General features: G+C 36.3%; 7 protein-coding genes and 1 long non-coding RNA gene across 19 annotated transcripts; 2 read left to right on the top strand and 6 right to left on the bottom strand.

The window, feature by feature from the left end:
* Nucleotides 1-1790: 1790 nt before the first annotated feature.
* Atms (RNA polymerase II-associated factor 1-like protein antimeros) lies at nt 1791-4560 on the bottom strand. Of its 2 annotated transcripts, none has more exons than XM_076382965.1 (8): nt 4318-4560; nt 4144-4236; nt 3754-4078; nt 3530-3673; nt 3345-3448; nt 3049-3265; nt 2728-2974; nt 1791-2648 (listed from the first exon to the last, which is right to left on the bottom strand). In XM_076382965.1, exons 1-8 carry the CDS (start codon nt 4389-4391, stop codon nt 2227-2229), a joined length of 1626 nt encoding a protein of 541 aa, XP_076239080.1. In that variant the 5' UTR covers nt 4392-4560; the 3' UTR covers nt 1791-2226. The 2 variants fall into 2 exon arrangements, with proteins under 2 accessions (XP_076239080.1, XP_076239079.1); XM_076382964.1 differs by having other exon boundaries at nt 1791-2651; nt 4318-4557.
* Nucleotides 4561-4872: 312 nt separating this feature from the next.
* On the bottom strand, nt 4873-11140 carry LOC143182166 (uncharacterized). Its single transcript, XM_076382998.1, has 6 exons — nt 10909-11140; nt 9303-9925; nt 8990-9163; nt 8761-8879; nt 8523-8669; nt 4873-8412 (listed from the first exon to the last, which is right to left on the bottom strand). Exons 1-6 carry the CDS (start codon nt 10917-10919, stop codon nt 5332-5334), a joined length of 4155 nt encoding a protein of 1384 aa, XP_076239113.1. The 5' UTR covers nt 10920-11140; the 3' UTR covers nt 4873-5331.
* A 1120-nt stretch (nt 11141-12260) lies between these two features.
* Vps16a (vacuolar protein sorting 16) lies at nt 12261-16372 on the top strand. 2 transcript variants are annotated; one of them, XM_076383205.1, is made up of 16 exons: nt 12261-12433; nt 12520-12706; nt 12830-12958; nt 13048-13192; nt 13265-13392; nt 13472-13650; nt 13715-14087; nt 14161-14288; nt 14402-14546; nt 14626-14760; nt 14827-14988; nt 15080-15229; nt 15305-15552; nt 15628-15724; nt 15907-16010; nt 16091-16372. In XM_076383205.1, the coding sequence occupies exons 1-16, from the start codon at nt 12378-12380 to the stop codon at nt 16101-16103; spliced, it is 2379 nt and encodes a 792-aa protein (XP_076239320.1). In that variant the 5' UTR covers nt 12261-12377; the 3' UTR covers nt 16104-16372. The 2 variants fall into 2 exon arrangements, with proteins under 2 accessions (XP_076239320.1, XP_076239321.1); XM_076383206.1 differs by lacking the exons at nt 12261-12433; nt 12520-12706 and adding an exon at nt 12725-12747 and having other exon boundaries at nt 12807-12958.
* Nucleotides 16373-16399: 27 nt separating this feature from the next.
* Nucleotides 16400-18234, bottom strand: Ppcs (phosphopantothenoylcysteine synthetase). Of its 3 annotated transcripts, XM_076383214.1 has the most exons (8): nt 18113-18234; nt 17872-18044; nt 17675-17805; nt 17492-17589; nt 17209-17423; nt 16909-17091; nt 16717-16819; nt 16400-16532 (listed from the first exon to the last, which is right to left on the bottom strand). In XM_076383214.1, exons 2-8 carry the CDS (start codon nt 17998-18000, stop codon nt 16444-16446), a joined length of 948 nt encoding a protein of 315 aa, XP_076239329.1. In that variant the 5' UTR covers nt 18001-18044; nt 18113-18234; the 3' UTR covers nt 16400-16443. The 3 variants fall into 3 exon arrangements, with proteins under 3 accessions (XP_076239329.1, XP_076239331.1, XP_076239330.1); XM_076383216.1 differs by lacking the exon at nt 18113-18234 and having other exon boundaries at nt 17209-17414; nt 17872-18003; XM_076383215.1 differs by lacking the exon at nt 18113-18234 and having other exon boundaries at nt 16445-16819; nt 17872-18003.
* An 867-nt stretch (nt 18235-19101) lies between these two features.
* Nd-mlrq (NADH dehydrogenase (ubiquinone) MLRQ subunit) lies at nt 19102-19907 on the bottom strand. The gene is made up of 3 exons (XM_076383227.1): nt 19717-19907; nt 19500-19646; nt 19102-19372 (listed from the first exon to the last, which is right to left on the bottom strand). The coding sequence occupies exons 1-3, from the start codon at nt 19771-19773 to the stop codon at nt 19322-19324; spliced, it is 255 nt and encodes an 84-aa protein (XP_076239342.1). The 5' UTR covers nt 19774-19907; the 3' UTR covers nt 19102-19321.
* LOC143182295 (uncharacterized) lies at nt 19907-20358 on the bottom strand. Its single transcript, XR_013002418.1, has 2 exons — nt 20232-20358; nt 19907-20048 (listed from the first exon to the last, which is right to left on the bottom strand). It is a non-coding gene; the product is annotated as an uncharacterized LOC143182295 (long non-coding RNA).
* Nucleotides 20359-20385: 27 nt separating this feature from the next.
* Nucleotides 20386-26482, top strand: Fer (tyrosine-protein kinase Fer). 5 transcript variants are annotated; one of them, XM_076383199.1, is made up of 15 exons: nt 20386-20797; nt 20878-21051; nt 21132-21228; nt 21290-21485; nt 21652-21789; nt 21868-22077; nt 22178-22361; nt 22496-22690; nt 23034-23267; nt 23343-23519; nt 23687-23900; nt 24005-24157; nt 24256-24378; nt 24457-24579; nt 24669-26482. In XM_076383199.1, the coding sequence occupies exons 1-15, from the start codon at nt 20585-20587 to the stop codon at nt 24809-24811; spliced, it is 2574 nt and encodes an 857-aa protein (XP_076239314.1). In that variant the 5' UTR covers nt 20386-20584; the 3' UTR covers nt 24812-26482. The 5 variants fall into 5 exon arrangements, with proteins under 5 accessions (XP_076239314.1, XP_076239315.1, XP_076239316.1 ...); XM_076383200.1 differs by having other exon boundaries at nt 20387-20797; nt 22520-22690; XM_076383201.1 differs by lacking the exon at nt 22496-22690 and having other exon boundaries at nt 20391-20797.
* Nucleotides 26040-27772, bottom strand: Eif2balpha (eukaryotic translation initiation factor 2B subunit alpha). 4 transcript variants are annotated; one of them, XM_076383218.1, is made up of 9 exons: nt 27641-27772; nt 27530-27581; nt 27350-27451; nt 27141-27280; nt 26948-27064; nt 26742-26854; nt 26517-26661; nt 26322-26447; nt 26040-26236 (listed from the first exon to the last, which is right to left on the bottom strand). In XM_076383218.1, the coding sequence occupies exons 2-9, from the start codon at nt 27549-27551 to the stop codon at nt 26087-26089; spliced, it is 915 nt and encodes a 304-aa protein (XP_076239333.1). In that variant the 5' UTR covers nt 27552-27581; nt 27641-27772; the 3' UTR covers nt 26040-26086. The 4 variants fall into 4 exon arrangements, with proteins under 4 accessions (XP_076239333.1, XP_076239334.1, XP_076239332.1 ...); XM_076383219.1 differs by having other exon boundaries at nt 27530-27568; nt 27641-27741; XM_076383217.1 differs by having other exon boundaries at nt 27530-27759.
* Nucleotides 27773-27804: the final 32 nt, after the last annotated feature.

Below are 27804 nucleotides of genomic sequence, written 5' to 3'. Positions count from 1 at the left end.
CGTGCACGATACACTAACGCAATGCCAATCGCTGAGAAATAATTATTAAAGTCTTACTAACTAGGTCATCGTGCCCCATCACCTTCACCCACCCAAGTAGCACCTGGGCACGTGAATGAGTCGAAGGTAACGAGTACGGAATTGGTACCTGAAAATCCTGAGCTAAAAGTAGTGATTAGTGGAGAAAATCTAGCGGTTTAGATTAATTCCTTAGTTTCAGTTCAAGTGATTTGGCTTTAACAAGTTAATGTACTCCAATGATTATTGAATTTTGAGCGATCTCGTCGTCGAAGCAATTTCAAAGGAAAAAGATTCAACGAAATCTACTCATCGCGAATGCCTTCTTGTATACATATGTAATAAACAATATTATGTTTTTTAAAGGATTGAGTTTCATTAGTTTTAATAGTTCTTTTCCCAAGAAACAGAATGTACAAAAAGGCCTTGTCTGAGCTAATAAATACACAGAGAAAATGTTACTACTCACGAGTGTAGAAATATACTCGCGGTCACTATGCTCGCAAAAGAAAAATAAATACAACCAGTCACCCGTGCCGCTTCAGACCTTTGCGTCCTACGACATGGTTGAGTGACCAGAGGAACCATAAACATGCGTTACCTTAACACCCACTGGATGAAGGCAGCTCGACGAATTACCCAGGGGGTGTCTGCTGGGCCTGAAGTGACAGAAATAGGAAATATTAGAAAATCACTTTTTAAATGTACTGATAAGGTTTACAAATTTTCGAACTTTCAAGTGCAAACCCTACTTTCATATTCAAATTTTTACTAAAATGACGCTTACATTATTTTTCACGTTCCGGCGCTCGAACTCGCGAACACAGGAACTACCTTTCCTTGACGTCGGTACCCTTCAGTTCAAAAAATAATCTGTCACAGTAAAGAAAGACAGATTTAAAATAAAATACAAAATTACATTAAACAATAGTAATTACATTCGTTATACTAAAATTATGCGTAATAATGTGATGCGTAGTAAAGTGACTGTGAAAAATTCTCAGAACCAAAAAACTATTGTCACTGCCTATGTTAATTGTATGTACAATAAAAAGTTAAAATGACAAAATTCACTAAATCTGTACATTACTGTACGTATTAGCATTGTGCATCGATAATTAACTTTCATGCATAGAAATAATACGAAAAAAAGGCTGTAATCGAAAAATTCTCGATGCAAAGAAACTATTGTCACCGTCTATGTCAATTTTATGTAAAACGCAAAGCTAAACTGTCTAAATTTACTTAATTCATATAGCACTGCATGTGTCTGCATTGTATATCATAATGTATATTTATAATTAACTGTAATACATAAAGATAATACGACAAAAAGAGTTAGTTTGAGAAATTGTCAAATCAAGCAAATTACGGTCACATTGACTTACCAATTTCGTTGTTTCGAGGCACCTTAGTCACATAATAGTAAAATTTTAACACTAAAGTACAAGAAAACTAAGTAACAAAACTTTGGAAATGAAAACTATAGTGAATAACGAAAAATTAATCGGTTATTCTACAGAAATGTAAACGATGACTAAGAAACAGTCGCGACGACAGAACGAGCGGGAGGAAACTGTCGAGAAACGCGCTCTTGTATGCGCAGTAGCAATTACGTGACTGTCAACATGCGCAATAGTAATTGTGTAGCAACGAGCATGCGCAGTAGTAATTGTGTAGCAACGAGCATGCGTAATAGTAATTACATGACTATGAGCATGCGCCATAGCAATCACGTGACTACCACGCTATAATAATTCAAAAACTCAAACTCGAATTTTTTAAGTATTTCGAATATATATTATGCACTGCATACAATTTTACTAGATAACAGCGCGTAATAATGTTAGATATCTCCGAAATATGCTAATCTCCGACAAATTCCGCAATGAGATTTGTATATCCTTCGCTGTCGTTCCGTTTGACATAGACTGCGCACGCAGCTTCCAGGATACAAAGCATAATACATAGTAAAGACGAGAAATTCACAACTGAAACTACAGTGTCATCTCTTAGACAAAACAGCAAACTAAATACATACCTAAGTTTAATAGTTCATACGTATTTTTAGAAAAAAAATTCATTCATGAAAATGATAAATTTCTCAGGAAATTAATCGAAAAATTGTTTTTATATGAGAGAGAATTGAAATGAGGAGGTCAAGTAAAACTTGGAATATTTCATTGGGGTGTAATAAACAATTATTTTTTATTCACTCTCAGAACCGCTTTCACCACTGCCACTACCAGAGCCACTACCACTGCCGCTAACAGATCTTGATCTTGAACGAGATCTCGATTTTGATCTAGATTTTGAACTTGATGGAGTTCCAGATCTAGATTTGGCAGGCGATACAGAACGGGATCTTGAAGCTGATTTTGATTGGGATCTTGATTTGGTAGAGTTCCGCGATTGTGGAGTACCAGATCTTGACCTAGATTTACTACGAGATCGAGAAGGAGAACCTGACTCGGATCGTGAACGAGAACCAGATCTGGATTTCGATGGTGATCGAGAACGAGATTTTGATCTGGAAGCAGATTTCGATCGGGATCTAGATTTTCTGCTGGACGCTCGGGAAGATGCTTTAGACGAAGGTCTGGATTCAGCTTCGTTTTCTGCTTCGGATCCTTCTAAAATGAACAAGGAAAGCTCGTTGAAAGAGTCAATAAAACAATTATTACGAATGTAAAACATTAAATGACAGACCTCTTTCATCTGTTTTCTCAACTATTTGCTCAGGTTCTTCCTCTTCATCTCCCTCCTCCTCCTCTTCTTCCTCTTCGTCTTCCTCTCCAGGTGGTTCCAATTGCTTCTCTCTATATCTTTGCATTTTAAACTCATTAGCATTCAATGGCCGATGTCTTACAATTAATCTCGTATTATTTGGTTGCTGCCCAGCTTTCTGTCGGCGCTTACTGAGACGCACACGCGTTTCAAGTTCATTATAATATACCTACGGAACAGAAACAATGAAATATCGAGATAATTATACTTTAGTATCGCAGGTTTATTATTAATGTTACGTACTCCATCTTGTCTTATAACCAGAAAATAGTTCTCTTCGTATCCTTTGGAAGCTTTACTTTTCACGTTCCAATTGTATTCCCTTGCCATTTTATATTCGTATTCTTCGTCATCTGCATAATCAATTCCAGCTGTAAAGTCTCGCCTGCGTTTTTCTAATGTCTCCTCTAAAGGTAAGAAGTATGCCACAAATTGTTCGCCGCTTTCGTCCATTACACCTCTGAAATAATATTTTCATTGTGCTATTCCACGCGTAATATAATAAACAATTGGTAAAAGCATTGAAACTATTTACTGACCGAATCATGGCTTGTGACATTTCTTCAATTTGGGCTGGCACTGAACGTCCCGTTGGGGCCGGGTCCGAGTCAAATATAACTTGTGCGCACGGATATTTCCATAACTGAAAATAATCATTAAAATTGCATTAAGGCATTGAAATCTTCCATGTGCGTAGAACTATTGCAAGCTGATGTCAAAATACTTTGAAGTCAGGAAATACTGGCAGAATTTCTACAGGCACCACATTAGGTTTACTGTAATGCCTCTCAATCGACTTCTTGTTATCTTCAAACGTTTTCTCTATAGCTTTTATTTGACTTTCACGATCCATATATAATGTTTCTTCCTAGAAATAAAAGAAACACGTTGCATTTTTGCACAGAGTCAAACTAGAAAATATGTAAGGAATATAAAGAATGAACTCACTTTGAAATTTTTTTTAATACTATAGCCAACTTTTGCTTCGACTTTATCTACAGTCTGTGGTTGGAATCTAGTTTGCTCTGTGGAAATGTATTCTGTACGCCTGAGCCAAGAAACACTTCTAGCATGATGCCTGGATCTTTTAGAATCTTGAGGGGTAAGAACATCTTCTTCGAGTAACTTTTCATCAGCGGGATCCAATTGAGCATTAACATCTCCAGCATATGTGTCTTTATTTATAAGATCAATTTCCACTCCTAAATCGTGTTCTGTCAATACTTCATATTTATAATTACGTTCCAAAGATGTCGGATTATATTGTATAAACCTATTAACATGAATCAGTTGTTTATTATTTAGTAGGTCATACACACTGAAACGTATGTAACTTACCGAGTTGATTCAAAAGGATACGTAATGAACTTAGGATCAAATGGAATATCCGGTAATGTATTACAATATTTAACTCTACATATTAACTCGGATCTAAAATACGAAGATAATTAAAATAGAATAAAGCATTGTTAAACTAATTGCACTAGGTTAGAATTTTGGATAACTGTTTACCTTTTCTCAGCTGGCCTAGCTGCACGTTTATCCCTATCGCTTGTACTGCCGTTAGTCTGTATCGTTGGAGCCATACTGGTGTCGTACTAATACAAAAAATTAAATAACATTTGAAATCCCATAATAAAGCGCACGACTGCAAGAGAAGATAACTTCCAAGTATATGTAAACCACACTTTTTCTATAAAATATGCATAGATGTGTACGTATACATTACTGATCCGTATAACCGTATAACCATGGACTATTAATCTGTGTAACACTTGCTAAAAGTGTTAGTGAGTGTTAGTTCATGCATTGCTACTAGATGGCGAAGCTGTCGCTGGCAACTTTCTTTAAGGGCCGTATCATCAGGGCCTGGTGCCCCCATAATAGTACTTTTCAAATGCTGATTTTAGCTATTGCAAAATATAGTAGGAATAACAATTTATAGACACTTATCGTTTCACAGAACAAGAGTAGAATGAATGAGAAACGGACAGTTTTGTTCTATTTAGTAAATTTATTATATTACATCTGTTTTAACCTACGACGATAGAAAGCAGTGAGATAAAATGTATCTGGATAAAATTAGAGCTCTGTACATGAGAGAGGATATTTAAAAAAAAAAAGATACGTATATGTATACATATACAAGCAGAGATTATTCTACATATGATACTTATAATTGCGATTAAGTTATTGAGCACCAAGTATTAGATAAATAATGAGAAACAATTGTTAATGTTTCAATCGATGAACGAAGCACATTTGATGATGATAATTGTCTTTGTTCTATTCTCGTAGAAAATTCGCATATACAATAGAACAGTTTGATTGCCCTCGTGCTATTTGCAAGTATAACATTTGATTCAAAGCATCAGGAAGCTACGATCTCCACAGTTAATTAAGAAGAAATGAGAAAAAATAAATGTATTTATCTACGTGTATGTGTATGCGTACGAACTGATTTTCACGAGTATTACATATGTACAGGTAAGAAAAATGGAAGAATAAAGAGAAGGAAGGAAACAGTTATCCGTTAGATTTGTTATCCGTCGAACAGGCAACGTACATAGGTAACGAGCTACTATCGCAGTATCCATAAATTTGTTGGGACTGCGAGTGCGGCTGAAGTTGAGACTGAAGTTGGGATTGTAGCTGGTGTAACGGCGTCGGCGTTAGAAGCGTGTGCATCAGATGCATCGGCTGCACAAGAGGCATCATTTGGACGGGGGTGGTTGGGATCGAGGAATTGATTGGAGCATTTCCGCGATCTAGCGTAGACCCGTTGTAAGACCCTACATAGAGGTCGTGATTCATTTTGCCAGAGTAAGCGCTGGCTGGTCTGATGATGGAAGCCTCGTGAATGCTTGCCGCGGTGGTTGCGGGCATTCGTGCTTGGTCGATCCGACCAGACCATCGTAGCCGGCAGATACAAATCACGATCACGATTATCGCTATGAGCGCGACCACCCCGCCAACGATACCGATAATCAGCGTATCGTCCGTTCCTGACCCGTTCCCTATCGAAGAACCATTCAGCGGATGCTCTTGATTGTACCGCTGTTTATTTCGATTATTCTGAACTGCGGGCGCTACCGTCCAGATTATTTCGGGCTCCGAGACCATTGACTTCCTGGGGGTAATAGGTGTAGTTTCCACGAGCATCGTTGTGCTAGACTGTTGCTTGGTGGGAAAAGGTGTGCTTTTAAACTCACAGGATAGGCTATTTTCCACAAGGCTTGTCAAGATCGATCCTGCGAGATGAGGGGGAGCGACGCAAAGAACGTCGAAGAAGCGTTCAGTGCTGGGGGCGATCTTCAACCACCTCCAAAGTTGTTTCGCGTTACAGTCGCAGTTTATCGGATTGCTCTCAAGTCCGGTGATGCTGACAGTCCCGCTTCGTTCGTCGAGTGCAGCAAGGAATTGACTGGATAGAGTGGTGAATTTGTTGCCGGAGAGATCCAAATCCAATTTGGTAGATCGTGGAACTGGAAAGAAAAGAGCGGCCGGTATCGTGTTGATGGATGTATTTTTAAAAGCGATGCTTAATTTTGCTCCTCGAACTCCAACCAACGTACTCGAGAGTACGTTTTTCAGCCGTTCACCACGCAAAATCACTTCCCGTAGGCGCGAGTGTTCGAGTATCGACAATTGTTCGCTGCTCACCGACGAATCTTTGATCTCAATGTCCAATGTTTCCAAATGGTTCATGCCTTTCAGAATTCCCTGGACATCGAAATAACCAAGCTTCGGGTAATTATATGCAGCTAACGAGCGAAGCTTTCTCAGCGGCTTGAAAGCGTTCTTCTCGATTCTTGTGCAGTTTGGCAGATCGAACATCTTGAGGGAACGTAACGCAGTGAAACCGTCGAAGGTGCTCTCGTTAATAATTTTCGCGTCGTTTCCAGATACATCTAGCCATCGTAGAGCCGGTAGTATTTTAAACGCGGCGATTGTTTTCGTGAAATCCGTCAATTTATTTCGAGATACATCTAAGCTCTCGAGCATAGTTGTGCGTTCAAGCAAAACGGATGTTATACCGACTATAGCATTTCCGGAGAGATTCAGTTGTCTCAGAAAAGGTGTTTCGAGCCTGTTCACCGTAGTTATACCAGTGTTAGCCAGATTCAAAGACCTCAAAATCTTCGCTTCTCCAAGTATTCCCTTGATAGCGTTTTCGCTCAGCGGATTCTCCGAAATATCCAAATGTTTGATATTGCTTACTATATCCTGGGTGAATACTTCGGTCACGCGATTTCGAGCAACGTTTAAATTTGTCAAAGAGACGGACTGTCGCTGTAGAGTTCTCATCGGAATCTCGTTAAATCTATTCCCAGAGAGATCTATACTCTCGACCGACCGAACTCTTGCTGGATCGAAGATCGTTTCCGGCAAGAACGCCAATTTATTGTTCTGAAGACTGAGGTGCTCGAAACGCAGCAATCCTTCCATCGTTCTTTCGCTTAATGTCTCGATCTTATTGTAAGAGAGATCCAATAGTTGAAGCTGCGTAGAATTGTGGAAAGCTAATTCGTCGACTAACTCGATTTCGTTCCTCGACAAATCGAGAATTCGAAGTCGACCGATTTGAGAGAAAGCGAACTCGCTAACGCGTTTCAACGCGTTACCCGACAAGTTGATCCACTCTAGGAACTGTAAGGATTTTAGATAGTCGCCTGGAAAATGAATAAACCGATTATCTGATAGATCGAGTCTCCTTAGCCTCGGATGAATCGCGAAAGCTGTGGAGGACAGTCGATCGATTCGATTTCCGGACAAGTTCAAATCTTCCAATCCCGTGCCAGTGTCAAAGTATTCGCCGGCGAACGAAGTCAGCCTGTTCCCTCGTAAGTTGAGCTCGTACAAGCTCGATATGCCGGCGAAAGCTCCGTTTTCGATGCGCTCTATTCGATTGTTGGATAAATCAATCCTCGACAAATTACGAAGACGTTGAAACGTACCTTCCTCGATTATTTCCAAGTGATTGCCGCTTATCGATATCCTCTCGAGAGATTCGAGATTTAAAAATAAAATCTTTGGTAAGACTCTTAAATCAGTATGCGATACATCGAGAACGAGAATGGATGATGGAAATATCGGCGGAAAGCCGCCATACAATGGATTCGAGCTCAAGTTTAAATATTGCACTCTTTGTAAATGCTTGAACGTGTCCGGCGGAACTCGTGTTAGCTGATTAGCTGCCAAATTGAACGAGATCAAGCTTCTCAGAGGAAGCTCCCCGATCGATGTCAACCTGTTGTGCGAGAGGTCCAAATTAACCAGCGTGTCCTCCAATCCGGAAAACGTACTCTGAGAGATCGTCGTGAGCATATTTCCTGATAGATCGACGCTAGCCAAATTTTCAAAATCGTGAAACAACCTAGTCGGTATCTCCCGCACCAAATTCCGTTTAAGTCCCAGAGTAAAAAGACTCGACGCTGTCGCTTTTATTAATTCAGTAGATAAGGCTGCTATGCGGTTAAATTCTACGTGTAGATGAATCAAAGATGGTAGTCGAGTCAAAGCCGCAGCTGGTACCAACAGAATATTATTGTCTTGCAAGGAGAGCCATCTTAGTTTGGTTAAACCTTCGAATGAGGACTCCTCTATCTGTTAAATCATCAAACAGACAATTAATGTTAACTTTCAGATAGTTATTTTCGCCTCGACTCTCATACAGCATTAGTAGGTATGTCGTCATTAATAATACATTCTCATACCGTGCGTAAAGCGTTTAAACTCAAATCGAGTTTCGTCAGAACAGGCAGACCAGAGAATGCATTGACACCAAGACGACCAATATTGTTGCGGCTCAAATCCAGGATCTGTAGCTCTCTTAATCCCGACAAGTGTCTTTCTTCTATTTCCTGAAATATCAACGGAATTTCATCAGTGTTAATGGATGTAATAAACACAGAGTGAGTACCTAGGTACACGGTGTATCGAATCGCTACTTACGGTAATCAAATTATTCGAGATATTGAGAAATTTTAAATCCGCTAAGTTTTCTAAAGCATCATTGGGAAATTCTTGAAAAAAATTTGCCGAAAGATCTAATTGCAGCAAGTTATGAACTCCTGAAAATATTGTCCGAATGGAAAACTGATTTTGAGTAACACATATCTATATGTTTACGTACAAGTTGTAACATGGGTATACACGTATATGTATGGACGATCTTTCGTACCCTTGAAAACATCGCTGTTAAAGCGATTCAGATGATTGTGAGAAATATTTAGAAACAATAATTGTTCGAGACCGGAAAGAGCACTATCCTCTACATGAGACATCTCGTTGTCGCTCAGATCTAACCGCTGCAGGGACTCACCGACCATCGAAAATGCAGCTCGTGGAAGCGATTCTGCGAAGGAATCGCATGTATTATTAATGAAAACGAAAGGAAACAATGAATTCGGTCAGTATGGATCTTTGTATTAAAATGAATCTTATTAGCTACATATAAGAAACGTCTATCAAACTCTAGAAAATAGTAAACATACCTATATTGTTTCCAGATAGAGAGAGCACCCTGATAAACCTTGGCCCTTTCAACGATACTGTCGGTACCAGCGTCAACTTGTTTCCGTCCAAGTAAAGTTGCTCAAGATTCTCGCATCCTTTGAAAATACCTTCCTCGATACTTCTCAGACCGTTTCGACTTAAATCGAGAAGTTTCAATTCTTTCATACCATGAAATTCGTTACTCGAAAATATTGGATTCAGGCTGTCGCCCAGAAGATTATCGGCAAGTCTGAGTTCTTCGAGTCGAGGCTGCGCTCGAAGCAAACGATTCATTAATTTATGAATCGAGTTGCCAGATAAGTCGAGTTTTCTTAGACTTAACCCCGACTCGAGTAGATCCTCCGGTAACGTTTGGTACCCGCTGTTTCTTTGGCTAATCGAAACGACCGGCTGTCCTCGTAGACTCTCTACGACGTCTCGCGTAAAAATCGCTCGATCGCAATTCATCTCGATCGAGAGACCAGGATATTCCGTTTCGGTGGTAACGGAACATTTGCAGGGGACGTGAAGATTTCTTTTTAACTCGACGCACGGTATCCATTCTGCTCGCTTCGAAGAAACAACACTCAAGAGCAAAAGTATCGATAGGAAATGGTACCACCTGAAAACGATCAAGGACGTTTGGATCGCATTTAATCGTGTATCTTTTGTCTAATCTTTTCAACGAAAAGTATTAGACGTAGGCCTATATTACAATTAATATTACTATATTATAGGATCTTTCTTCCAAGGTCTGCGCAGATTTAAGGGAATTTTGTGGATACGCGATGCATTACGAAATCTGACTGTCAACTGTATAACGGTGATTTCATCCGTGCAACGCAAGTACGGACGTGGAAACCTGTTCGTTGCGAATGCCTACGTTCTCATCTTTTTCTCCGCAAGTAAAAACAGAATTGCTTCGGTAAAATGAGCCATGTTTCTTCCAATTCCTCTCCCGAACAAACTGAAAAAGCTATTACTTCTCAAACACTGTGTTACACGTGCGTTCATCTTTCGATCAAGTCGATTCGTATCTCATCACTTTTATCATAGATTTTCTCAATTTTCTTACGCGATTATCCACGCAAACGGTAAGAAGAACAGGTTTCAAGATGCAATGGATAGAAAAGAAAGCGGCGCGGCGCGGCGCGGCGCGGCGCGGCGCGGCGCGGCGCGGCGCGACCTCGAGAGTATTCTGTGTGCCGGATCTTTTACCAACTGTGTACTTATGTACGTACACGTAAACTAGCTGGATTATCCTGTCCCGTTTCCTTACCGTTAGAATCGATCCAAACAATTAAATAGTCGTATGTAGATGAATCATAATCATAATACCGATTACGAGTTAGAAAGTGTTCGTTCGCGGGATACTTCAAGTCTTAGATCAGCTTTTAATACGCTACAATGTTCCCGCAGGAATTGCATAATGCTGGTAACGCGTTCAATTCATCGCGTGCCATTCATTTTGCGACTCCTTTAACGAGCGAAACGAGTACATATGTAAAACGAACAGTGCAAAACATCACCCAACCGTGATTCCATTCAACTTCTTTTACTTATATACGTGGTTACTAGACACACACTATATACGTGCCAACTTACACTGTTCCCATATTTGTTGCTTTGCACGTGCACCAATAATCATTTATCGTATCGACACAGTTTGCTCGTGATGGTTGTCGGCATGGTTTTCGAAAATGTTAGCAAAGTACTGAAGTAGCGAAATGATTAGCAACTTTTCTCCATTGTTGCGTGTCTCATTTGTTTTTGGTTTTGCCCTCAGGTTCCTTTACAATCTTCTAAATCGATTGTTTGATCGCAGATCGTAACCCGGCCCAAGATCGACCACACTCGCCCACCCTACCGCCACTTCTCACTTTTCTCTTCTTTCTTTTTCTTCCGCTTCTTGGTTTCTTGATCTCATTCAGAAGAAACGAAGAACGGTATCGCTTCGCGACGCAACGTACTGCTTAAACGTTCGAAAACTGAAGGAGTTCGACCAGATCCGAAGGTAGAAATGAAACTAAAAATTATAGTCGACAGAGGAAGGAGGGAGAGAAGCTCGGGAAAGTAACGTGTACCATGCCCTTCTCCAGCACAGGAGATTCACGGAGTCCGCATAACGGGTTTCGCGCGAGTTTACCTACACCTGAACAACGAGTATACACGTCGTTGTAGGTAAGGGACAGTAAGGGAAATACTCGGTTGCCTACCGAGAGATATGAAAGATGTATGCGAGCTGATGCGAGCTGATGCGAGCTGATGCGAGCTGATGCGAGCTGATACGAGCACAGCCCTGCCCTAACACGCATTGCAGCTCCTTTTCTACATGCACACACTTACACGCAGTTTGAGAAAAAATAGAAAAGACTAAGAAAGAATGCAGATACATGATACGGAAAGATGGGGGGAGGACGTTTTTCGGACGACCTTTCACTGTTACTGTCACTGTCTCTTGTCTCCATTCGATGCTAACCAATTTTTTACTCTTGCGATACAGTTCAATGATCCATTCTCGATCAGTATCGATATATGACATCTACATCTTCTAAGTACATGTACACATAGTATATAATGTGCATACATTACCGCTGCGGTGTGGTGGTAGTTTAACAGGATAGAGACATACCCGCCACCGCCACTATTTCTTAGCCTCAATCTCAATGAACCTGCGTACTGCAATCATTATTGTATCGCGTCATATCGCGACGGTTCTGCTTGGTAAACGCAATATGCACATGTGTAAATAATACATATAATCGTGGAATCTATGGATTGCGGATGTAAATCTGCAAGCACAAGTGCGCACGTAAAATCTGTTATGCTATTGTCTCTATTATATCTATGTACATATTGTGTTAATTGTATCTGTATAGCGTAATATGTATATACTTGTAGCCTGTGTCCAGTCACATCATATGCGATCATATATGTACATATATGTATAGTACATAGCGTTAGTAGCGCGTTGTGTTTGTTGTTCTTCGTTAAATTCTAATAGAATTAAGTATATATCTATGTAGATACATCAACTGACACTAATCAAATAGACATTTCAATTCTTTGCAATAATGTTGGCAATATTAACTGCTGATTGGTTTCCTTTGGGCCGAGATGTATATTTTAGGTAATAATACAGAGGTTAAGCGCTATAAACGATGCGATAAACAACGTTACAGTAGCAAACAAAACTGAAATGTAATCGTTTTTCAGAAAATTTGAACTGTATCCATTGTCCTTTCAACACGAAGTTTCGAATAACAATTTGTTAGTGGCAGCTCCTTATGGAGGTTCTGTTGCAATCACCAGAAATCCAAAGAAATTTGTTAGAGTACAAGGATCGAATAAGCCTCTCATATATCTGTACACGTCTTCTGGAAAATTAACAGCCAAATTTCAAGTAAAACAATCTCAACGAACAATAAATTAATAGATTATGTTGTTAATATCAATATGAAGATTACATCTTACACTAAGGACGTAGTCTCTACATTAATTAGATAATAACATGTACTGTTTCTAGTGGAATGGCAGTCAACTTGTTGCCTTAGGATGGTCCCAGCAAGAAGAATTATTATGCGTTCAGGAGGATGGCATGATTCATATATACGATATGTTTGGTACATATCAGCATGCATTTACAATGGGAAATGTATGTAGCATCTGCTGTAGTTACTGTATTTCTAATACAGCTAGTCAAAATATTAAAACCACACTTATTTGTTTTATCACATGTATCAGGAAGTGAAAGATACCAAAGTTATAGAGGCTAAGATTTTCACAAGCTACAGTGGAACTGGTGTTGCTGTTCTAACATCAACTAATCGTATATTTCTAGTTAATAATGTAATTGAACCTAAGGTTAGACAAATATCAGAAATTCCAAGTAAGTTTCTTTCTTTCCTTTCATAATACTTACGAATTGTACGTACCTTTGGCAAATTTATGTTTGTTTTAGGATATGGAGGATCAATAGATTGTTGGTGTTTAGTGCATTGCGATAGAGAAACTAGAGTAATTTTATCAAATCGCGATGGGATATTTGTAGTGTATCAAACGCATCAAAGTCCAACACATATATCATTTGTATGTTTTCAATATTTCTTCTACTAATGAAACAAGATGCATTTTACAAATTGATTTCATTGAATTTTCTATTTATTAGGATACTCTATTTACAAGGCAAAAAGTATATAGCGTGGTAGTCATGGCTGTATCGGAAAATAATCGTCACATTGCTTTATACGCAGATACTGGTTATTTATATATAGGTTCCATAGATTTCAAAGAAAAGTATTGTGAACATTATACGAATATGAAGGAACCATTGGCTAATATAGCATGGTCGGTATCTTTGCCTTATTGTAGAACGCAATCGATGACGTACGATTTACATAAAAATTTATAGGTGTGGAACTGAAGCTATAGTCTGCAGCTGGAACAATACTATTATGGTAGTTGGGCGAACAGCCGAAACGATAGTATACACTTACGATGGTCCAGTACATCTTGTTACAGAGATTGACGGTGTACGCGTGTTATCCGGTTCTTCCCATGAAATGATACAAAAAGTACCGAGTGTGGTTCAAAAAATATGCCAAATTAATTCGACTGATCCTGCTGCTTATCTTCTGGAAGCTTCTAAACAATTTCAAAAGAAAAGCCACAAAGCTGATAGTTACATAGACCTAGTGAGATATAAATTGGAGGCAGCAATAAAAGCTTGTATCGATGGAGCTAGTCACGTATTTGATTTTGAAGCGCAAAAGCTCTTAATGAGAGTAAGATTTCTACCATTAATCTTCCGTTTTTCTTATCTAACATACAATGAACACAATTTGTTAATTACTTTAGGCAGCCAAATTCGGAAAGGGATTTAGCAAAACGGTTAATCCTGATTATTATGTTAGCATGTGTCGTACACTAAGAGTTTTAAATGCTGTTAGACATCCTGCAATTGGAATTCCTTTAACGTATACACAGTATCCTTTAATGCGACGTACATAAGATTCAACGTTGTTCGATCTTTTCGGGTAGTTTCATATTTCTTCATAACATAATTATTAACTATAGAGTACTTAATTTATAACAACAGATTCACCGTTTTAACGAGTCAAGTTTTATTGGATAGACTGGTCGCGAGAAGACATTATTACTTAAGCATACAGATAGCACGACACCTTCAGCTACCTGAAATCGAAGGGGAGAGTCGGATACTAGCTCACTGGGCTTGCTACAAGGTAAGGATACTAGCTTACAAATACCTATGCATAAAGATATACCTCTATTCTATTCTATTCTATTCTTTGTATGTGACAGGTTAAACAGACGCAATTGGATAAAGAACAGATAGCAGAAGAAATAGCTGATAAATTAGGATACGCGCCTGGAGTTTCTTATAGTGAAATTGCAAAAAAGGCAGCCGACTGTGGTAGAAAACAGTTGGCCATTAAAGTAAGTCTTTGGTCTCTGTTGTTTGCGCCTCTCTCATTTATTCGAATGCACTTGCGTACATTTTAGTTGATAGATTATGAACCACGAGCGCATTTACAAGTACCGCTTTTATTGACTCTTGGCGAGGAAAGAGCTGCTCTGCGTAAAGCTGTTGAAAGTGGCAATACCGATTTAGTTTACACGGTAATACTTCATCTAAGAGAAAACATGACTCTCAGTGATTTTCAGGTAGTATTTTCACAATTTACTGCTCAATTGCCTATGCGCTACAAGACAAACCGGAAATCTAATTCAAGTTTCTACCACCGAACCATTCTAGATATCCATAATGCATTGCCCCCTAGCAATGGCATTATACATTAAATACTGTCAAAGTCATAATCGAGAAACACTCAGAGATATTTATAATCAGTACGATGATTTTCATTCTCAAGCAATATGGTTTATTACGGAAAGTTATCAAAGAAAGGTAGAGCTGTCGATGAAACATTACTTACGTAATAAATGCAAACAATTCGTTTACCCAAACATCAATACATTTTAGAATATAATGACGAGGGAAGCATTATTGCAGTCTGCGCAAGAAAATTTCAAGTTAGCGCGTAATGATACCAATGCAGCTTTAACTGAGGAACAAATAAAACTACTACGTTATCAAAAATCTCTGGAAGTTACGTTACACGAGTCGATCGTTGGAAAACCGCTTCACGACACTGTCAAAATATTGTTATTACACAATGAATTGAAATTAGCTGAAAAATTGAGATCAGAGTATCGAATACCGGACCGAAGGTACAAACGCATCGATTTTATGCAATACACTTACTATTTTTTACCATCTACATTATAAGTTCTTATTCCTTTTAGATATTGGTGGTTACGAATACAGTGTCTGGCTGAGCAGAAAATGTGGGGTGAATTAGAAAAGTTTTCTAAAAGTAAAAAGTCTCCTATTGGATACGAGGTACCTTTGTTAATATTGTGGTGCGTTTAAACCAAGCGAACAAATGCTCGTTCTAAAATAAATGAATTTCATATAAGTGGGGGAAGAACAAGCATTCGCTCGCTTAGTTTAAACGCAGCAGTATGGTGAAATTGATTAAAGCGACAAATAATATTTAGGGGATACATTAACATTCATTTCAGCCATTCATAGACCAGTGTTTAAAATATAATGAAGAAAAAGAAGCTAGAAAATACTTACCCAAAGTAAAAGATGAGCTTAAAGTGAAGTACTTGGTTAAATTAAAGTAAGTAGACAGGAAACCGATATTTTGTTAGCATGTATAGGTTCACAAATTCGAAGAAAACAATTGTTACTTTTCCGCAGAATGACGAATTAAGCGAGAGAGCTGTGTACCTCAGACTGGGCCAGTAGCCAAAGCCGATGTCCCCACGAGGTCACGACTGACGCCGGACCGAGCCTACCTGAGCCTACCATTTCACTGGTAACACTACTATCATCCACCAGCGACTGCCCCACCACGCTTTAGGCGAAAGTGGGGAGAGCTTCCACTCCAAGCGTGGCTGCTGAAATAACTTTCAATCATGGGTTAAAAATGTATATTTTCCTGCATATATGTACATCTTTATAAAAGATATCACAACATGATTTGAACAGAAAATAGTTCGTTTTTAAACCTGAGCGAAGACACGATAACTTAATTTTCCTAATTTACATTACTACTTAGTGTACATATACATATACCACCACATGTAGAATAGTAAAAAAATGATTTTGTACGGCTTTCTTACGTACCTCAATACATCAACTAGAAACAATATATATAATATTAATTATCCATTAGTAGAGATATATTTATTTAATATTCTTCCAATTGAAATGCATTTCATTAATTAAAAAAATACATCAACTACGTGTTGATTCAGTAGATTCTATAAATTTTTGGTGTTTATCAACGAGAGCGCGAACAATTAATCGTTCGATTTCCTCACCTCTATTCAACTCTTCATTTGTGAGAGAAATTACATAGTCATTTTCATGACTAACGAATGTTACTTGTTGCTTTCGAGTTTGCAACATATTAGCTATAACTAGCTGTGAATGAACATTATTGGCATGTTATGAAAAAAATCAAAATATTTTACTTGATAAATCATTTCTAACAATTGAATTAAATCACTTACATTATGTTTATACTTGTTAAGTGCATTTCTTGCCTTTGAAATCAGAAGATTTTCATCAGTTTCCAATTTAAAAGACACCACAAAAGCTTGTGGAACCCATGAACTTACTAAAGGAGTTAATATTTTTGGTACTAGTTGAAGGGATATTGTTGGTGGCCCACTAGAAGAGATTTTATGAACAGACTGAAAATTTTAAGATTACTTATATATATATGTATATGTATTTCAGAAAATATTCCAAAAACGAACGTTTTCTACGTTTTCTATAGCATTTTGTGGGAAAGATTTAGATAAACATACCAATTCATTGGATGGAATGTAAAAATCTGAGACTGCTGCTGCAAGATATAAAATAGCCTTATTTTTCAAACAAGATAATGCTTGACAAGCTGATCGCAAAAGCCATAGATATTCAGAAACTGTTGTGAATGTAATTTGTAATAGTTTATCTTGATTTAAAGCTTCCTTGTATTTATATAATATTGTTGCTAATTTCTCTGTATATTCTGGTAGTACTAGAAATAAATGTATTTATTGTAAAAATACATTGCCACTAAATTCAAATGTTAAATAATAAATATACCTGTAATAACAGTTTTCTCATCTTCTTGATCAACTTTCAACATATCCAAAAATTTTTGTCCTACAAAATGTCTTGAAAATGGTTCTAAGGATTTAACCCTACCGATAAATGAACAATATTTCAGCTTTAATTCCAGGCATAAGTGTACATTTTACAAACATGTATGTATTATATGATAGCCACCTATACATAAAAATTACAGCATATCCATTTTTTAAAAAATATTCTGCTGAAACAGATCCCCTTGTTCCTGCACTAAAGTTATCCACAAATCTTACTGTATTGTGTTCCAATGGTGTTGTTGTACCACCACTCTGTAATATTTTATGTTTAAAAGATTCAAAATAGTACGTTCAAGATTTAACAATGGAAATACTCACTGTTACTAATACCACTTTATTATTTCGTTTCAATTGCCTTTCTGTAAATTCTCTCAATAATGTTTCATTTTGGGAAAGATCTTGAGGTGGTGGATGTTTAGCATAAAAGTCTTCCCAAGTTGAATTCATATTCGTATATTATAAGAAATGTAATTTCGATACAATTAACGATACTGCAATAAATAAATATCGCTCAATGAGTTTAGAAGTGAAAAATAAAATATTACTGTTGCGTACACACGTTTATCCCAATAACACGAAATTTGTATGAAACGCAATATAACAAATATTCATTGCACAATCGTATAACTACAATGTCAGAAAAATTTCTTAGTAAAAAAATATGTTAGGCGGATATTAAAATATTCGTTATCTTTGATCAAACTTGAGGAATCACGTCGGTTCGTAAAATAATCAGAACCACTGATTAAGTATAGGATAGATCCATCATTTAATGTTTTTTTTTTGTTATATGCCCGGAAGGCTCACTAGTGGTAGGAATTCAAATGAAATATTTCTGGGAATATTTCAAATTTGGATCACGTGTAAGCCTAGGTTCAAGCGGAAACATACGTACATATACAGAACAAAGGACTCTTTCTCATTCGTTGCAAATACCAGCAAATTCGTCGAAGCGTGCGATTGCGATATTAAGTGTTTTCGTAAAGAAATATTGTCCGAAGTTACATATTTGACGCGTTCTGCAAAGTCTGCCCTGGTGACATTCATCTCGCACGTCTGATGCTGGTGGCGCTACCTAGTGGAGATTTTACCCAATTATACCGATACATGCGTAACACCTTCGCGAGTGTTCCAACTGTTTAAATTGTTAATAAATCATTAAATAAACTTGAAGATCCATAACAGTTTCAGTCACTCATATTCCGTATGATTTCACGAATAAACAATTATAGTGCTTAATAATGTGATAAATAAACATTTTTCTTCATTCTATCTATATACCTTTTGTACGTTAATTTGTAAATTGTTTAACGATTTTTAATTCTCTTACTACGAAATACAAAGTAGTCAAAATATTTCTAGTTTCCATAATTGTACAGTAAATAATCCGTTTCTTTTTCCCTAGTTTATAACTGCACATTCTATACTAAGAGTACAGGGTACTACATAAAACATTTTGTAACATAGAAGAAAAACAAATGCAGATAAATACATATTTTGTTAGATGTTACTGACTGTGGTAGGAAACATAATACTGTATCTGAAAAATACATGTTTCCTACAAGTATTGAAATCTTTATTTTACATTTACACTTGCTTAACTTTATACGTTACACTCTGTAAACTCTCACGTATAGTTCTCAACTCTCACTGTCACAATTGCTTATCTTAAATACAATCATGAAGTATGAATAAAATCATTAGAGAATAGATAGATTTTCATTGGGTTTGCCTACAATTAACACTATGGTACACAGAGTCTTAGCTTTTAATATTCCGGTGCCGGAGATTTTGCGCCGCGATGATGAAGTGTTATGAACTGTGAAAATCAGAAGATAAAATAGTTACTACGATTAATTATGTCCGATCAGTCTATTTAAAGATATCACTTTATTATTGCGTATTCTATTAAGTTTGCTATTTTTTCCATTCGTACTATAACGCACCTTATATTCTTTGTCCTTATACTCATTCCATGGTTCAGGATTTTTCTTTGGAAACCACGTAACGTCGGGATTACGAAAAGCGAGTCGCATCAGGTACAATGTCGACCCGAGTGCTCCCATTCCGATGCAAAAGAACAACGGAATCAACTGACGGAGATGAAAATAAATTCACTATTACTGCTCTTTTTACGGTTTTAATCTACCGCACTCCGCTTACCATTGGGTGTTTTTTCAAGCTGGCTATCGTAAGACCTTGCATCTTCTCTCGAGCCATTTTGCTGTATAAAAGTGGCGACACAACCACTCAGCTTTCACAAACAAGAACTTCCTTCCAACAAGAACTACTTCCAACTGATTTCGAGCGATCCACTGATCCGCGAACTGCGACCTGCGACTACGAATGTTCGATGTTCTATCGTTCTATCTCCGTTTACGCATAATACGCAACCATGCGCAATCGCAATAGAAATACAGAATGGCGCGACTGAAATAACATCCCTTTAAGACGTATACGCAATTTACTCGTTCCATAGGCAGCAGCCCTTTCATCTAAAAACGTGCCCCAAATTCTCAAAAACATTTTCATTGATAGACGCTTTTCAAAGCACTAAAACAAATGTCTATTTATGTTCAGGAAAAGAAGGAATAATTTTGAAATTTCTAACGATACTAGAATTCCTACAGAATAATATTGTGTACGTGTCTACAGTAGGTAATTAAAATTGTTCATACATTTATCACAGAACTTGCAGAAATTGGAATGACCATCTAACTTGATTGTGTTACACCGTGACGGTATTTCGTGAGTAAAAGTCAATTTTTATAATTCGAGGTCCGTATAAATATAAATGTTGATCTCAGCCACCTAAATCAATGTAAGGATGTACGAAAGTCGAAAGGAATAATGTCTGTTCAGAATTCGCGCTTAATATGAGACATTTTGACCAACGATTCACTGAAATTAATTGGGTTGATTAACTAGTAATGTTGTTGTATTCATTCAACGTAAGAATGAAAACTTGTTCGTGACACGTTTGACAAAGTCGGCGAGACGGTGAATATTCGATTTCAAACGAATAAGCAGAATGGGCTTTTCCACGAGTTTACAAGGCCAAGCGTCTCATGAGGCGTTGTTAGGTCGTCAGGATGCTGAAATTAAGCTTCTCGAAACGATGAGACGATGCCTAACGATAAAAGTTAAATCAGACCGTGAATACGCTTCAACGATTACATCCTTGGCTCTGCAGGGGAAGAAGATTGAACGCAATGAGGATCTTGTTGGTAGTTTGATAACACAGGTATTTTCTTAACAATCTTCTCTCTGGATTGTACAATTACTTTGTGCTGGCATTCATTTGCTTTGCAATTATTTTCATAGAGTTGGAAAGATATCATGGATTCTATAGATCAGACTGCTAAATTGATCAAACAACAAGCAGATTCTATAGAAGCTATAGTAGTAGAGCATATCATTACTTTGTGTTCCGAAAGAAGAAGGGCTAGAAAACTATATCAAGAGGAACAAACATGGTTGAATAATCAGTTTCAACAGGTACAGAAAATGATATTAAAATATAGCGTATAAAATGCTGCCTATTATAGTTGTCATTATTCTTTTATCGTACTCTTTAGTTAACCGAAGATGTTGCTAGGAAAAAAATGGAATATCAGAAGAATCTGGAAATGTATAAGCTGATGAGATCCCGCTTTGAAGAACATTATATTAAATGTAAGCAAATGAAAGTACGATTGAAACATCATTTTTTAATATAAATTATAATTTGTTTTAGCGGGTAGAGTTGGTAGAAAATTGGATGACGTAAGGGAAAAGTATCAAAAAGCTTGTAGGAAACTTCATCTTACTCACAACGAATATGTCTTACTTTTGGGTGCTGTAACAGAATGTGAACATGATTTGAGAACTTGTTATCTACCGAGTTTACTTCATCGACAACAAACAATCCATCAAGAATTTATAACATCATGGTAAACAGATCTATTTATTTCACACTTTGCATTCTATAGTACTAATGTAATTTCTTTAAAATTTTTATGCAAACACACATAGTTACTTACAAGGTAAAGAATCTACATTGCTATTACACTGTGTTGTTTATACTGTCGATGGATAATTTTATTCTTTCTATGATAGGAAAGCCATACTTCAGGACATAGCTAAGTATTCAGACTTTACAACAGATAAGTTCCAAGAGGTGCACCTGCGAATGCAAAAGGCTGTTGATTCTGTGAAACCTATAGACGAGTACAAGGATTTTATAGGGAAGCATAGGTATTCGTTGAAACATGACATTGGATATTGTACATTAATCAAGACGGTATTAAACAAAATGATTAATTATTGCTACAGAACGCGACCAGCATCGCCGATAAGATTTACTTTCGACGAGAACCTTGTAGATGATACTTCGGGAAAATTATTACCAAATAAATTAACGGTAGACAATTTAACGATAGACTGGTTACGAAGTCGGTTAACGGAGCTGGAGACTTCTCTGAAAGCAACACAACAGAGTCGACAAAATCCTCAGCATCCGTCCGAAAACAATAGTGATTCTAGGTAGTAATTTTATGCTGGTATGACGTATTTTTTATGTATATATGTCGTTCTCTGTTATGTATATTTGATTATGTTTGTTTCCTTAATGTAATCATATTAGAATTTCAATTCTGGACTATTCTCGTGAGAGAGAGGAATTGCGATTACGCTGTCAGGAAAAAAAGCTTCAACGACAAGTGGACGTTATCAGAGCTGCATTAAACGAGCTAGGTTGTGAAGAATTACCATTAGGATATGATCTTTCAATGGAGAGTTCTTTCACAGATACATCTACTATTAATAAGGTAAATAGAATAACATTATCTATGCATAATACTAGAGATAAAGAATCTATTCCATTGTTACATACATCTGCTCTGAATAAGTTTTAATTAAAAAGTTCCTCTAATATCAATTCACCATAGAAAATTTATATTAGTTAGCATTACCACTACCCTTCCAGAAAAATACAGTTGCAAATATCGGTTTATGTACGTTAAGAAGGAATCACCGATTCATGACACTGTTTAGATCTCCCTTCAAATCTTTGCCAACGATAAACTATACGAAAGATGGAACAATTAGATCGCGTAGCGAAGGTCCTACATCAAAAGCAGATAATACTTTACCAGTTGTATGTTTTTATATTAGTATGCTTTTTTGTATTATATAAATATGAAAATATGTTTTATGCATATACGTTTCTCATATTGGTATCTAAGCATATTGCTTGTTTTTTCTTCATTGAATTTATAACTGATAACAATTTGTGTATGTTCGCATTATGACTGATGTTTTCATTAACGTGCCATTGAGCTTGCTCACATTTGAATATGTATTTTGAAACTAACATTTGAAGTGGCGATCGAGTGAAAGTGAAGAAACAAGTGAATGAATTAATTCATTCAATGGTTTATAGTTACCGTTAATCACAGTTCACAATATTTGTTACTTTAAATGAACGATCATTATTTTAGGCATCGTTACGCGGTATATCGCACTTAATGTCTAGCCAGAAGGGAAATGGAAACGGTGATCTTATGGAAGAAGAATGGTTTCATGGCGTACTGCCAAGGGAAGAAGTGGTAAGATTACTTGTAAATGAAGGAGATTTTTTAGTACGTGAAACGACTAGAAATGATGAGTGTCAAATTGTTTTATCCGTCTGCTGGGATGGGCATAAACATTTCATTGTACAAACAACTAGTGAAGTAAGTTAGCATTTTTCGCTTATTTTATGCTTTTCAAACATCTTGTAACCAGTGTATTTTTATTAATAATTTCAGGGACATTACAGATTCGAAGGTCCAACGTTTCCCTCGATTCAAGAGTTAATTAGACATCAGTGGGTGTCTGGATTACCCGTAACTAGTCGATCTGGAGCTATTTTGAAAACGCCGATTTTACGTGAACGTTGGGAACTTAATAACGACGATGTAATTCTTCTAGAAAAGATAGGACGGGTACGTTGAAATTTAAAGGAAAATAGTGCGGAAGCTTAAAACACTAACATTTAAAAGAATTAACAATAGTAATATCATTCAAAAATTCATTTTCTTAGCAAATCTGTGAACCGTTAGTAACATTAGATGTACACGCATACATGATTAAAAGTGATATATATTTGTAGGGTAACTTTGGAGATGTATATAAAGCGCAACTGAAAACTTGTAAGACTGAAGTGGCTGTAAAAACTTGTAAAGTAACATTGCCGGATGAACAGAAACGAAAGTTCTTGCAAGAAGGACGAATATTGAAGCAATACGATCATCCAAACATAGTAAAACTTATTGGAATATGCGTTCAGAAACAGCCTATCATGATCGTTATGGAATTAGTACCTGGTACGTTAATGATTCGACTAATCATCTATCATTCAGATATAAGTTTTCAATCAAGAAATATTGGTCATTGTTCTGTCCTAATACCGAATCAATGTATATGATAGGTGGTTCGTTGTTAACTTATTTAAGGAAAAATGCTAGCAGCATCACGCAACAAGAACAGCTTCGTATGTGTAAAGATGCTGCGGCAGGTATGCGCTATTTGGAATCTAAATATTGTATTCATAGAGACTTAGCAGCCCGAAATTGTCTCGTAGGTAAATAAATGTTTACACATTGCAATAGACGTATAAAATGTTTCCTAATTAAGGTTATCACAATAGAAGTGTAAAACTAATTGCTTAATGTCTTTTAGGATACGAGTCCATAGTAAAAATTTCAGATTTTGGAATGTCACGGGAAGAGGAAGAGTACATAGTTTCAGACGGTATGAAACAAATTCCAATTAAATGGACTGCGCCGGAAGCATTAAATTTTGGTATTTGGCGAAATGTTCTATTGCATTCAACATTTCTTAATATTCGAATAGTTATTTATAATCCTAATACTTCTCTAGGTAAATACACCTCCCTGTGCGATGTATGGAGCTATGGAGTTTTAACGTGGGAAATATTTTCAAAAGGTGGAAACCCTTATAGCGGAATGTCCAACTCGCAAGCTCGTGAGAAGATAGATGCAGGTGATATTTATTTGATATTTCAGTTGTACTGGAATGCTTTGTATCTTTCTATCCAAAACTTACGTAAATTTCTATTGTTGCTTTTTTAGGATATCGAATGCCAGCTCCAGAAAATACACCTGAAGAAATATATCGCCTAATGTTACGATGTTGGGAATACGAACCAGAGAAACGTCCTCATTTCGATCAGATATACACCGTCGTCGAGACTTTATCTCAAGCATATTTATGAAGAATAACTTCCCTGGTGTTTTATTTATATTATAAATTACTTTTCATGTTGTTACAATTTTAGGCTATTTCGCACAAAATATAAAATAGGTTTAAAAACAAGAGCTTTAAAAATTAAAGCTCATGTCAAAATACGCGTACATGTATCATATCATTAGTTTGCCATCAAAATCTCAACTACCGAATCAACTTATTTTTCAGGGAAAAGCGTACAATGTTCAAAGGTAGGAAGACAAAGGAATTGCATTTAAACGAGCGTCTCACGAATAGTTTGAAATAATTTATTGATTTTAATCACAGCCATAAAACGTTTTCGTAATATATCGATGGTCCATTATTTCTCCATTGTATTTATATACAATATGGCATAGAGTATGTAAGATTAATTATCGTATAATATTACACTGATACATGTTCAATTGCTTTTGCTTTGTTTAATTTTTCATTGATAGTTTTACGTTCGTGTATTCTAAATTAGTGATCCGTCCAGACAAGAAATCGGTAGTTAGTCTCACCACAATTCTAACATTTGAAATGTGAATCTTAGTACACTGGACCAAATACTGTTAAAACATTAGAAATTACTTTTCGTTGTCACGTCAAGTGTATCAGTAAATTGTTTTAACTTGTTGAAATGATGGAGAGCGTTTAATATACATTTTTGTTGTACTGTATTATAGACGGTAGTATCATAAATATTGTGCACGGGAAACTTAAGCAAAAAAATAATTAGTGCACTAATTTTTATGGTATCATAGACACGTATATTTAGTTTATTCATTTCTATATTATCGTGCAATATTTGTACGATGTAATTATCAAGAATATATGTTATGCGTCGATTATATTACTTGTTAACACTGAAAGACATTCATTATTTATACGAGCTGTAAATTTAAACATTTTTTTAAAAGTAACCGATCATTTGCTTACTTCATTGTGTTAATTATTGCTGTGCAATATGCAACGTATTAACTTTACATGTGTGTACATTTATACACAAGGTATTACTTGGCAGTTGATACGCTCTAAATTCTAAATTAAGGCAATGTTCTTGTACTGTACAATAGAAATAGTTTATATACGCATACTTTATACCTTGTAACTTTAAACCATAATTTAAGAAATGCAATTTAATGGAAGCTATGTATACTACCATTTCTAAATACTCAAAACTGTTTCAGAAATGAATCAAATCTCTGGGATAGTTTTTTTTCGTAAAACCTGACTTTTCTGCTTGATAACGCTGTTTTATTTAACGTACACGGTGTTTGTTTTACAAATATAATTTAATGAGTTCATCGCTAACAGCCGAAGGAGTTAAAATACCTAAATCAGTAAATAAAAGACTGATGTAATGAGGAGGTGTGTAATCAACTAAAGGATGCTCTTTCTTTAGATCTTTTCTTAACGTGCTTGCTGTATACTATATTAAAACAAAAAATAAAGTAACTTATCTGTATCGCTTTGTAGCTGTAAATTGTTAAAAATAACATTCCATTTAGTATTACCTTAAATTCATTTGGTAGGTCGACTTGATTTAAGGGATATATCCTTGAAAATTTAAAGCTTTCTGTTAGGACATAAAAAGGTTTCTTTACTTCTTTGGCACACATGGCCATTGTATATGTTCCAACCTATATGAAATAGCAATAAAAATGAATAATACAGACCTACCATGTATTAATTGTACATTTATTACACACCTTATTGATAACACCACCACTTTCTGCAACACCCTCTGCACCTACCATAACCATGTCCACTTGTTCCATGACATATCCCATTGCAGAATCTAGTATCAATGTACATGATACACCTAATTTAGTTAGGTTTTGACACATTTCTTGTCTAGTTAAAGAAAGAAAATGTATAATGTTGTATAAGCATATTGTACATTTAGTACTAACAATAACAAAAAGAAATCTTACCCACTATTATCTGGTGAAGAACATGTTACATATACTTCAAATATTTTATTACTTGCAGCAGCTTCCTTCATTGCTTGCAATACAACTCTAGACTTTGAATGGGTAAGTATTTTCTAAAATATGTATTGTATTATTATAACAAAATTGTTTGAAAATGGAAGAAGCAAGAGAAATGTTTCAAATTAGAAATAATAAAAGAAATTTACAGAACCATCCATAATAAAATGTGCTGCTACTTTTGCCACTTTGCCTCTGGCAGCTACTAATTTTTCATAGAACATCTTCCCTCTATGTAACATGATTCCCTTACATTCTGCAAATGACTAATTGCAAATGATCCAAAATATTCATTCACTTGTTCCAGATATTGTAAAATATATAGTATGTAATTATTCTTACTGGTGTGTCCAATGTAGCCAAAGTTATAAAACGAAGAAACAATTCGCTGCCAGATGCAATGGCAGTTACAGGATTATCTGTGGATCTCATTGCATCTATAGCATTTTGAAGACAATATCTAAGTTCTTGCACCGTCTCTGCTGCAATTAAGTACAAATTACGGAATTTGGAGAAGAAAAAAAAAAAAAAAAATATCACTCTACACTTACATTTAGAGAACTCCAAAACTTTAAGTAACGTACGAATAGCAGCCATCCCAGCAGAAACATCTTTTTCGTTCTTAATAATACTGTTAAAATAGTGGCAAATCTCTAAAACGGTTCAAAACGAGATACGAGTTTTTTATATTGGTTAACGTTTCACTAAGAAGCAGTAGAAATAACATTTACCTTGTTTCTCCATAACTGTCATTCAACTACGTTGTTATACTGAATTTGCAAACTTTCGTAGAAACAAAACAAAATTTATTAAAAATTAAACGAACATGTTCTTCAGCTTACCTTGTCACTGTTCCCTAAGTTTTATACACCTATTATGAACTATGTGAACTATGAACTGTTATGAATTGATCAGAACTGATATGTGCTAATGTAAATTGCAAATGGAATGGAATGAACATTCCATTGGTAGTGGTAGTTCTATTTTTGCCGCCGATAGATAGCAC

Source organism: Calliopsis andreniformis, chromosome 8 (genome assembly GCF_051401765.1).
Source record: "Calliopsis andreniformis isolate RMS-2024a chromosome 8, iyCalAndr_principal, whole genome shotgun sequence".
NCBI lineage: Eukaryota > Metazoa > Arthropoda > Insecta > Hymenoptera > Andrenidae > Calliopsis > Calliopsis andreniformis.
This window is presented reverse-complemented; position numbering and strand designations above follow the sequence as displayed.

Excerpts from the sequence above, each read along its gene's own strand:
- Atms (XM_076382964.1), bottom strand. The coding sequence starts at position 4,391 with ATGGCTCCAACGATACAGACTAACGGCAGTACAAGCGATAGGGATAAA. Across the intron at positions 3,674-3,753 it reads GTATTAAAAAAAATTTCAAA|GAAGAAACATTATATATGGA; the intron begins GTGAGTTCATTC and ends TTTTATTTCTAG. Across the intron at positions 2,652-2,727 it reads TGAGAAAACAGATGAAAGAG|AAGGATCCGAAGCAGAAAAC; the intron begins GTCTGTCATTTA and ends TGTTCATTTTAG.
- LOC143182166 (XM_076382998.1), bottom strand. Across the intron at positions 9,164-9,302 it reads TCTATCTGGAAACAATATAG|AATCGCTTCCACGAGCTGCA; the intron begins GTATGTTTACTA and ends ATTCCTTCGCAG. Across the intron at positions 8,880-8,989 it reads TAACAGCGATGTTTTCAAGG|GAGTTCATAACTTGCTGCAA; the intron begins GTACGAAAGATC and ends CAATATTTTCAG.
- Vps16a (XM_076383205.1), top strand. The coding sequence starts at position 12,378 with ATGTTGGCAATATTAACTGCTGATTGGTTTCCTTTGGGCCGAGATGTA. Across the intron at positions 13,193-13,264 it reads ACAAATATCAGAAATTCCAA|GATATGGAGGATCAATAGAT; the intron begins GTAAGTTTCTTT and ends TGTTTGTTTTAG. Across the intron at positions 13,651-13,714 it reads CCATTGGCTAATATAGCATG|GTGTGGAACTGAAGCTATAG; the intron begins GTCGGTATCTTT and ends AAAAATTTATAG.
- Ppcs (XM_076383214.1), bottom strand. The coding sequence starts at position 18,000 with ATGAATTCAACTTGGGAAGACTTTTATGCTAAACATCCACCACCTCAA. Across the intron at positions 17,424-17,491 it reads TGAGAAAACTGTTATTACAG|TACTACCAGAATATACAGAG; the intron begins GTATATTTATTA and ends ATTTATTTCTAG. Across the intron at positions 17,092-17,208 it reads ACATTCCATCCAATGAATTG|TCTGTTCATAAAATCTCTTC; the intron begins GTATGTTTATCT and ends TAAAATTTTCAG.
- Nd-mlrq (XM_076383227.1), bottom strand. The coding sequence starts at position 19,773 with ATGGCTCGAGAGAAGATGCAAGGTCTTACGATAGCCAGCTTGAAAAAA. Across the intron at positions 19,647-19,716 it reads GCTTGAAAAAACACCCAATG|TTGATTCCGTTGTTCTTTTG; the intron begins GTAAGCGGAGTG and ends CATCTCCGTCAG. Across the intron at positions 19,373-19,499 it reads ATAAGGACAAAGAATATAAG|TTCATAACACTTCATCATCG; the intron begins GTGCGTTATAGT and ends TGATTTTCACAG.
- Fer (XM_076383199.1), top strand. The coding sequence starts at position 20,585 with ATGGGCTTTTCCACGAGTTTACAAGGCCAAGCGTCTCATGAGGCGTTG. Across the intron at positions 20,798-20,877 it reads TTGGTAGTTTGATAACACAG|AGTTGGAAAGATATCATGGA; the intron begins GTATTTTCTTAA and ends TTATTTTCATAG. Across the intron at positions 21,790-21,867 it reads GATTTTATAGGGAAGCATAG|AACGCGACCAGCATCGCCGA; the intron begins GTATTCGTTGAA and ends TTATTGCTACAG.
- Eif2balpha (XM_076383218.1), bottom strand. The coding sequence starts at position 27,551 with ATGACAGTTATGGAGAAACAAG. Across the intron at positions 27,281-27,349 it reads AGTTTTGGAGTTCTCTAAAT|CAGAGACGGTGCAAGAACTT; the intron begins GTAAGTGTAGAG and ends ACTTAATTGCAG. Across the intron at positions 26,662-26,741 it reads TCTTCACCAGATAATAGTGG|ACAAGAAATGTGTCAAAACC; the intron begins GTAAGATTTCTT and ends TTCTTTAACTAG.